A 9,056-nucleotide genomic window follows, 5' to 3' on the forward strand; every position below is an offset into this window, starting at 1 on the left:
GGTGCCTTTCCAGGTGGGTCGGCGGCCGAACAGCTGAGGGAATGGCTCCGAAATAGAGCCGGGGGGAAGGAATGAGTCACCCCGGGCTGGAAATAAACAGGGCAGCGGGCGCCGGAGCGGCTCCTGGTCCCGGTTTTTGTGGGGATGGCAGAATCCCCCTTCCCGAGACACCCCTCGGGGCTGAGCTCACACCCCGTCCTGGGGGTAAAACATCCAGAAAACTTTAAAAAAAAAAAGGAGAAGGCAGCTGTCAGGCGGTCTCAAATAATTTATCCCACGCTGTATATACAAAGACAAGCTCCGGCGGAGGGTTGGGAAGGGAACCTGGCTCCTGGCGGGACTCTTGGCACGCTGGATCTTCCCCCTCAACACGCGCCAGCTAAAAATTGCTGGAGCTGGGACTGCCCTCCGGAGTTTCTCCGGGATGCTGCTCAGCACAGGTCTGACCCCACGGCACAGCGAGAGCTCCCATTCCCCACCCCGCATCCCACCGCCTTCCCAAATCGCCCAAATCATTAACGAGGGAGAGGGGGGGAAAAGAGCCCCCCGAGCCCTCAGATCTTGATCTCAGTCCGGAAGGTTTGCTGGACGTGCTCGGAGTGCTTGGCGGGCCGGCGCTGGGCACGGATGGTCAACGTGCCGTTGTCCCCCAGCGAGGATGACACCGACGTGGGGTCCACGTCCTCGGGCAGCTGGCATTTGTGGGTGAAGGTGTTCATGACGGTGCCATCCGAGGCCAGCTGGGGGGCAAAATGGGTGAAAAGGGGATTGTTTTGGGGTGCAAACAGGATGGGGGCTCTTTATTCCCTGCAGTCACCGTTAATTAGCGGTGAATTAAACGCAGTTGGGGTTGTGGCTGTTGAGTGGGGAGTTGGGGGGTTCCCTCTCCACCAGGTGAGGGTTTTGGGGTCGCCCCAGTTTGGGGGTGAGCAGGAGAGGGAGGGAGCACCCACCTTCTCGGCGTGCACCTCGATCTGGTTGTTGGAGGTGGTGACCACGATGTCCTCGGGGGCGAAGTCGCTGACATCCACCGTGAACTGGTACGTGTTCCCCAAGGTCTTCACCACGCCCGCGGTACCAGAACGAGCTGCTGGAGAGGTTTTTTTGGGGGGGATCACAGCCCTGCCTTGCTGCGTATCCACCCCAAAACTCCTCTTGGGTGCCCCCAAACTCACCTGGAAACCCCAAAGTCTCACCGTGAGGCCTCACAAAGCTCCCAAAAAGTTCCATCTCGCCTTCCCCCACCGCTTCCCCCCCCAAGCTGCGACCCCCAATTCCCGCCGGGGAGGAAGCGCAGAACCCTCTTCCTCGTCCTCCTCGCGGCGAAGGCGACGCCGGATCGGTTATTTCGGGATATTTCGACTTGACGAGCTTTTTAAAGCCTCGTTAAGGCTCCCGGCCGCCTGCCAGACCTCTCGTAAAACCGGCTAAATTTAGGTCTTGCGCCGGAGACGGTGGAAATTTTTCCCCTCTCCATCCCCCCCACCACCTCAACGCCATGGAATGCGCTGCCTATTATTAAGGAATAATCGTCATAATTAATTAAAATACTTATTAAATCCTCCCCGGCGCGGGATGTACGCGGGGAGCTCGGGGGTGGTGGCGGGGTGGAGGGAGGGGGAAAACCCGGCTCGCTCCGGCCCCGGCGGGTCCGTCGCCTTCGTCAAGGTCGTTTTTAATGAGCTCGTTTGCAACCTCAGTCCGACAGCGCAGGTCGAGGCGGAAGGACGGGCGAGGGGGGTGCTAAAAACAAGGGGGTGCTGGCCCCAAAAACGGCCCTGGGATGGAGCACCCCGTCCCTGGGGGGGTCCGGGGGGAGAAGGATGCGGAGCGGGACGAGGAGGAGGAGGAGGAGGAGGAAAGGGTGCTGGTGTCGAAGCACACCTGGAGACCCTGCCCCACCGCCAGGAGAAGGCTCCGAGGTGAGACCCCCACCCAAAAAGGGGAGTGGGTGTTTTTGCCGGGGGGGTCAGCACCTTGTTTTCCCATCCCACAGTGTGCCTGGAGTGGGTGAAACGGCAGCTCTTCCGTGTCGGGGAGGATTGGTACTTCCTCTTCATCCTGGGGGTCCTCATGGCCACCATCAGCTTCATGATGGACCACCTCGTCTCCAGGGTCTACGCAGGTAAATGAGGGGCTGCCCTGAGGGGCTTCACGGGCTGTTTGGGGGTTCCCCGAGGACACAGGGTGGTCTTTGGCGTGGGGGTACATCTCCCCTGCCCACACTTCTCCTCCAGCCCACTGCTGGCTCTACCAAGAGCTGGGGGACATCGGGGTGCTCAAGTACCTCTCATGGACCCTCTACCCCACGGCTCTGGCCACCTTCTCCTCCGGCTTCTCCCAGAGCATCACCCCGTACTCTGCAGGTGAGCCAGCGGCACCCCGACCTCCCCAGCTCCCCAAAACTCCCCCTTGGCAATGAGGGGCACCCCTAAATTTTGGATCATGCCCTCCACTCCCCCCTCCAGGCTCCGGCATCCCAGAGCTGAAGACCATCCTGATGGGTGTGGTGCTGGAGGACTACCTGGCCATCCAGAACTTCGGAGCCAAGGTGGTGGGGCTGACCTGCACCCTCATGTGTGGCAGCAGCGTTTTCCTTGGCAAAGTGGTGAGAGATGACCCCTCCAGACCCCCCAAATCGGCGGTGGTCGTGGTTGGTGCCACACGGGGGGACGCTCAGTGCCATGTCCCCTCCTTGGCACCAGGGTCCCTACGTCCACCTGTCTGCCATGGCTGCCGCATATCTGGGCAAGATGAGGACCTCAGTCATGAAGGAGTACGAGGTGGGGGTGCCACCCCCAAAAAAATCAGTGTGTGGGGGGGTTATTTTATTCCCCCAAAAATTCTGAGTTCTGCCTGAACCCCCCTCCACCCCCAGAACAAGTTCAAGCAGCGTGAGATGCTCGTGGCGGCACAAGCTGTCGGGGTGGCCACGGTCTTTGGGGCGCCCATCAGCGGTGAGGATCCCCCCCAGCCTCACCCTGGGGACCCTTAAACGTCACCCTGACCCCCCTCGCTCTCTGTTTTCCCAGGGGTTCTTTTCAGCATCGAGGTGATGTCCCCCCACTTTGCCGTGCGCGATTATTGGCGCGGCTTCTTCGCCGCCACGTGCGGAGCCTTCATGTTCCGCCTCCTCACCGTCTGGAGCGGCGAGCAAGGCAAGGCGGGGCGGGCAGGACGGGTCCTCTGCTCCCCTCAACCCTCCCCCTGGCATTTTTGGGGTGCCCACCCCCAAACCCATTCCTCTCCCCCCTCCCAGAAACCATCGTGGCTGTCTTTAAGATCGACCTCAAGATTGACTTTCCCTTCGACCTGCTGGAGACTTTCTTCTTTGTGATATTGGGGTGCGGAGGGGGGGGGGCGGATTTGGGGTGCTGCCTGTGCCCTGCCTGTGCCCTGCCTGTGCCCTGCCTGCACCCCTGCCTGCCCTCTCCTCACAGGGTCGTGTGTGGGCTTGTGGCCTGTGCCTACCTCTTCTGCCAGCGCTGGATGATGGTGGCTGTCAAGAGGAACTGGCTGACGGCCAAGCTGCTGGCGACTGAGTCTGTACTGGGCGTCCGTCCATCTGTCTGTCTGCACCCTGTGTGTCTGTGTGTCCACACCGAGCACTCTGTGTTCCCCTCCCCATTAACCCTGTGCATCTGCCCTGGCTGTCCGTGTGTCCCCTCCCATCCACCTTGGGTGTCCCCCCCCAAACATCCTGGGTGTCCCTGTGTCCCCTGATGCATCCTGAGTGTCTGTGTGTCCCCTCTCATCCACCCTGAGTGTCCCCCTCAAACATCCTGGGTGTCCCTGTGTCCCCTAATGCATCCTGAGTGTCTGTGTGTCCCCCCCCCCAAGCACCCTGAGTGTCCTGTGTCCCCTAATGCACCCTGGGTGTCCGTGTGTCCCTGTGTCCCCTAATGCATCCTGAGTGTCTGTGTGTCCCCCGCAAGCACCTTGAGTTGTCCAGGTGTTCCCCCAAGCACTCTGGGTGTTTCTGTGTCCCCTGATGCATCCTAAGTGTCTGTGTGTCCCCCCCCCCCCCAAGCACCCCGAGTGTCCTGTGTCCCCTAATGCATCCTGGGTGTCCCTGTGTGCCCCCATCACCTTGAGTGTCCCTGTGTCCCCCCGTGCCCCCTGAGTGTCCTTGTGTCCCCCCATGCCCCCTGAGTGTCCCTGTGTCCCCCCATCACCTTGAGTGTCCCTGTGTCCCCCCATGCCCCCTGAGTGTCCTTGTGTCCCCCCATGCCCCTTGAGTGTCCCTGTGTCCCCCCATCACCTTGAGTGTCCCTGTGTCCCCCCATGCCCCCTGAGTGTCCCTGTGTGCCCCCATCACCTTCAGTGTCCCTGTGTCCCCCCGTGCCCCCTGAGTGCCCTTGTGTCCCCCCATGCCCCCTGAGCGTCCCTGTGTGCCCCCATCACCTTGAGTGTCCTTGTGTCCCCCCATGCCCCCTGAGTGTCCCTGTGTGCCCCCATCACCTTGAGTGTCCCTGTGTCCCCCCGTGCCCTCTGAGTGTCCCTGTGTCCCCCTGTGCCCCCTGAGTGTCCCTGTGTCACCCCATCACCTTGAGTGTCCCTGTGACCCCCCATGCCCCCTGAGTGTCCCTGTGTCCCCTCGTGCCCCCCCGTGCCCCTGAGTGTCCTTGTGTCCCCCTGTGCCCCCCGAGTGTCCCTGTGTCCCCCCATCACCCTGAGTGTCCCTGTGTCCCCCCATGCCCCTGAGTGTCCCTCTGTCCCCCCGTGCCCCTGAGTGTCCCTGTGTCCCCCTGTCCCTCTGTCTGTCCCCTCAGCAAGCCGGTGTACACGGCGCTGGCGGTGCTGCCCCTCTCCTCCATCACCTTGAGTGTCCCTGTGTCTGCCCCGTGCCCTCTGAGTGTCCCTGTGTCCCCCTGTGCCCCTTGAGTGTCCCTGTGTCTGCCCCGTGCCCTCTGAGTGTCCCTGTGTCCCCCCATGCCCCCTGAGTGTCCCTGTGTCCCCCTGTGCCCCCCGAGTGTCCCTGTGTCCCCCCGTGCCCCCTGTGTCCCTGTGTCCCCCCATGCCCCTGAGTGTCCCTGTGTCCCCCTGTCCCTCTGTCTGTCCCCTCAGCAAGCCGGTGTACACGGCGCTGGCGGTGCTGCTCCTCTCCTCCATCACCTTCCCGCCCGGCCTGGGGCAGCTCATGGCCTCCAGGGTGAGTGGGGGGCACGGGGGGCGCTCCTGGGGGACCCCAAAACCTGCCAGGGGGTGCTCAGGGTGTCTGTCTGTCTGTCTGTGTCCGTGTGTCCCTCCAGCTCACCATGAAGGAATATCTCACCTCCCTTCTCGACCCCCACACGTGGTGGGGGCAGCCCCCCAACGCCTCGTGGGCAGCCGAGCCGGGGGGGCTGTGGCAGGAGTGGGACCACCCCTCTGCCACCATCTTTGGCACCTTGGCCTTCTTCCTGCTCATGAAGGTGCCCATGGTCCCCCTACCCTGAGCCCTGGGTGTGCCCCCACTTGGTGCCCCCTGGGGTCATCCCCCTGTGTCTGTGCTCTGGGTGTGCCCCCACTCGGTGCCCCCTGGGGTGACACCCCCTGTGTCTGTGCTCTGGGTGTGCCCCCACTCGGTGCCCCCTGGGGTGACACCCCCCCCCCCCCGTGCCTGTGCTCTGGATGTGCCCCCCTGGGGTGATCTCCCCGTGTCTGTGCCCCCCACTCGGTGCCCTCCTGAGGTGACCCCCCCGTGTCTGTGCTCTGGGTGTGCCCCCCTGGGGTGCCCCCTGGGGTGACCCCCGTGTCTGTGCTCTGGGTGTGCCCCCCTGGGGTGATCCCCCCGTGTCAGTGCCCCCCACTCGGTGCCCCCTGGGGTGATCCCCCCGTGTCAGTGCCCCCCACTCAGTGCCACCCTGGGGTGACCCCCCCTTCCCCCCGTGTCTGTGCTCTGGGTGTTCCCCCCTGGGGTGATCCCCCCGTGTCAGTGCCCCCCACTCGGTGCCCCCTGGGGTGACCCCCTCCCACGTGCCTGTGCTCTGGGTGTGCCCCCACTCGGTGCCCCCTGGGGTGACCCCCCCGTGTCTGTGCTCTGGGTGTGCCCCCCTGGGGTGCCCCCTGGGGTGACCCCCCATGTCTGTGCTCTGGGTGTGCCCCCCTGGGGTGACCCCCCCGTGTCAGTGCCCCCCACTCGGTGCCCCCTGGGGTGACCCCCCGTGTCTGTGCTCTGGGTGTGCCCCCCTGGGGTGATCCCCCCGTGTCAGTGCCCCCCACTCGGTGCCCCCGGGGGTGACCTCCCCGTGTCTGTGCCCCCCACTCGGTGCCCTCCTGGGGTGACCCCCCCCGTGTCTGTGCTCTGGGTGTGCCCCCCTGGGGTGATCCCCCCGTGTCAGTGCCCCCCACTCGGTGCCCCCTGGGGTGACCCCCCCGTGTCTGTGTTGCCCCCCAGTTCTGGATGCTGATCCTGGCCACCACCCTGCCCCTGCCCGCTGGGTACTTCATGCCCATCTTCATCTACGGTCAGTCAGGGGGGGATGGATCAAGGGGGGGCTTGGGGAGGGCAACGAGGGGTACGGGGGGGGCAACCAGGCCTGGGGGGCACAGGGAGGGCAACCAGGCCTGGGGGGGGGAACAAGGAGGGGCAGAGAGAGCTGGGGAGGGGGTACAGGGGGTGTATCCAGCCCAAGATTAGGGGCACATCCCGTCTGTGGATCAGGGGTACATCCAGTCTGGGGGTGTATCCAGCCCTGGACTGGGGGGATCCATCCAGTCTGGGGGTATATCCAGCCCTGGATTGGGGGGGTACATCCAGTCTGGGGGTGTATCCAGCCCTGGACTGGGGGGGCACATCCAGTCTGGGGGTGTATCCAGCCCTGGATTGGGGGGTACATCCAGTCTGGGGGTGTATCCATCCCTGGATTGGGGGTACATCCAGTCTGGGGGTGTATCCAGCCCTGGATTGGGGGGTACATCCAATCTGGGGGTGTATCCAGCCCTGGATTGGGGGGTACATCCAATCTGGGGGTGTGTCCAGCCCTGGATTGGGGGGTACATCCAGTCTGGGGGTGTATCCGCCCTGGATTGGGGGGTCCCTCCAGTCTGGGGGTGTGTCCAGCCCTGTGGATCAGGGGTACATTCAGTTTGAGGCGTATCCAGTCCTGGATTGGGGGTTCCATCCCATCTGGAGTGTATCCAGCCCTGTGGATCGGGGGGTCCATCCAGCCCCGGGGAGGGGCTGCAGGAGGGGGGTCTCCTCCAGCTCCCCTATTTTTGGGGGGTGGGCTCTCCTGGTATCTCCCTCTCCCCCTCCCAATTCCAGGAGCCGCCATCGGGCGCTTGCTGGGGGAGGTGCTTGCCCTTCTCTTCCCTCGGGGGCTCCATTCCCAAGGACCCCCCCGGCTCATCATTCCCGCGGGATACGCCCTGGCCGGTGAGTGGGGGGGACACCCCCGCGGGGGTCTGTGGGGGGGACACCCCCCTCCAACCCCGCGACCCCTCCCCGGGTCTCCCCCTCCCTCCTTCCCTCCCTCCTCAGGCGCCGCCGCCTTCTCGGGCTCGGTGACCCACGCGGTGTCCACGGCCCTGCTGGTGTGCGAGGCCACGGGCCACCTGGGCCACCTGCTGCCCACCGTGCTGGCCGTGCTGGTGGCCAACGCCATCACCCAGAAGCACCAGCCGTCCTTCTACGACGCGGGGATCATCGTCAAGAACCTGCCCTACCTGCCCCCCATCCGCAGCCGCCACACCGCGTGAGCCCCACCCCGACCCGACCCGACAGAAAAACCGCTTTTTGGGGTGGTTTGGTGGAAATTGAGGGGGGTTTGTGCTCCCCCAGCTCCTACCGGGTGGTGGTGGAGGAGTTCATGCAGCGCCAGGTGGTGGCCCTGGCCAAGGGCGATGGTTTCCAGGAGGTGCTCGAGGCTTTGGACGCGGCTTCGGACGCGGAATACCCTGTGGTGGAGAGCGCAGGTGGGGCTGGGGGCTGGGGAGGGGGTTCGGGGGCACGGGGAGGGGGTTTGGGGCACGGGGAGGGGGTTTGGGGGCACGGGGAGGGGGTTTGGGGGCACGGGGAGAGTTTTGGGGGTACAGGGAGCGGGTTTGGAGGCGCGGGGAGGGAGTTTTGGGGGCACGGGGAGGGTGTTTGGGGTATGGGGAGGGGCTGTGGGGGCACCGGGAGGGGGTTTGGGGGCGCGGGGAGGGGGTTTGGGGGTACAGGGAGCGGGTTCGGAGGCGCGGGGAGGGGGTTTGGGGGCTGGGGAGGGGGTTTGGGGGCACGGGGAGAGTTTTGGGGGTACAGGGAGCGGGTTTGGAGGCGCGGGGAGGGAGTTTGGGGGCACCGGGAGGGGGTTTGGGGTATGGGGAGGGGGTTTTGGGGTACCAGGGGGGTACATGGAGGGAGTTTTGGGGCACGGGGAGGGTGTCTGGGGTATGGGGAGGGGATTTGGGGGCACGGGGAGTGGGTTTGGTGGCACCGGGAGGGGGTTTTGAGCGGTACATGGAGGGGGTTTGGGGGCACGGGGAGGGGATTTTGGGGCACGGGGAGGGAGGTTGGGGGTACAGGGAGTGGGTTTGGGGTGCGGGGGGGGGGATTTTGGGATGCGGGGAGGGGGTTTGAGGTACATGGAGGGGGTTTTGGGGGGTATGGGAAGGGAGTTTGGGGTACATGGAGGGGGTTTGGGGACAAGGGGAGAGGGTTTGGGGTACATGGAGAGGGTTTTGGGGGTACAGGGAGGGGGTTTGGGGTGCGGGGCGAGTTGGGGGCACAGGGAGGGGTTTGGGGGGCACTTGGGGAGGGGATTTGGGGCTACGGGGAGGGGGTTTGGGGTGCGGGGAGGGGGGTGTGGGGGCACCGGGAGGGGGTTTGGGGTGCGGGGAGGGGCTTTGGTGGCACGGGAAGGGAGTTTGGTGGCACGGGGAGAGGGTTTGGGGGGTACATGGAGGGGGGTTTTGGGGGGTACAGGGAGGGGGTTTGGGGACACGGGGAGGGGATTTTGGGGCACGGGGAAGGAGTTTGGGGGTACAGGGAGGGGGTTTGGGGTGCGGGGAGGGGGCTTGGGGGTACAGGGAGTGGATTTGGGGTGCGGGGGGATTTTGGGGTACGGGAAGGGGGTTTGGGGTACGGGAAG

At 64.9% G+C, this 9,056-nt stretch overlaps 2 protein-coding genes across 3 annotated transcripts in view; one reads left to right on the top strand and one right to left on the bottom strand.

Moving 5' to 3' along the window:
* Positions 1 to 250: 250 nt before the first annotated feature.
* HSPB7 (heat shock protein family B (small) member 7) lies at positions 251 to 1,594 on the bottom strand. 2 transcript variants are annotated; one of them, XM_071575631.1, is made up of 3 exons: positions 1,176 to 1,594; positions 954 to 1,087; positions 251 to 740 (listed from the first exon to the last, which is right to left on the bottom strand). In XM_071575631.1, exons 1-3 carry the CDS (start codon positions 1,228 to 1,230, stop codon positions 555 to 557), a joined length of 375 nt encoding a protein of 124 aa, XP_071431732.1. In that variant the 5' UTR covers positions 1,231 to 1,594; the 3' UTR covers positions 251 to 554. The 2 variants fall into 2 exon arrangements, with proteins under 2 accessions (XP_071431732.1, XP_071431730.1); XM_071575629.1 differs by having other exon boundaries at positions 954 to 1,090; positions 1,176 to 1,592.
* A 78-nt stretch (positions 1,595 to 1,672) lies between these two features.
* Positions 1,673 to 9,056, top strand: part of CLCNKA (chloride voltage-gated channel Ka) — a 7,526-nt gene continuing 142 nt past the window's right edge. Inside the window, exons 1-15 of the mRNA XM_071576017.1 lie at positions 1,673 to 1,922; positions 1,997 to 2,125; positions 2,238 to 2,366; positions 2,469 to 2,608; positions 2,706 to 2,783; positions 2,879 to 2,957; positions 3,033 to 3,158; positions 3,260 to 3,344; positions 3,441 to 3,542; positions 5,068 to 5,152; positions 5,253 to 5,414; positions 6,380 to 6,449; positions 7,250 to 7,360; positions 7,466 to 7,679; positions 7,766 to 7,899. Coding sequence (XP_071432118.1) covers positions 1,784 to 1,922; positions 1,997 to 2,125; positions 2,238 to 2,366; positions 2,469 to 2,608; positions 2,706 to 2,783; positions 2,879 to 2,957; positions 3,033 to 3,158; positions 3,260 to 3,344; positions 3,441 to 3,542; positions 5,068 to 5,152; positions 5,253 to 5,414; positions 6,380 to 6,449; positions 7,250 to 7,360; positions 7,466 to 7,679; positions 7,766 to 7,899 — 1,783 coding nt within the window. The 5' untranslated portion in view covers positions 1,673 to 1,783. The remainder of the gene's footprint in view (positions 1,923 to 1,996; positions 2,126 to 2,237; positions 2,367 to 2,468; positions 2,609 to 2,705; positions 2,784 to 2,878; positions 2,958 to 3,032; positions 3,159 to 3,259; positions 3,345 to 3,440; positions 3,543 to 5,067; positions 5,153 to 5,252; positions 5,415 to 6,379; positions 6,450 to 7,249; positions 7,361 to 7,465; positions 7,680 to 7,765; positions 7,900 to 9,056) is intronic.

Source organism: Pithys albifrons, chromosome 22 (assembly GCF_047495875.1).
Source record: "Pithys albifrons albifrons isolate INPA30051 chromosome 22, PitAlb_v1, whole genome shotgun sequence".
Lineage (NCBI taxonomy): Eukaryota > Metazoa > Chordata > Aves > Passeriformes > Thamnophilidae > Pithys > Pithys albifrons.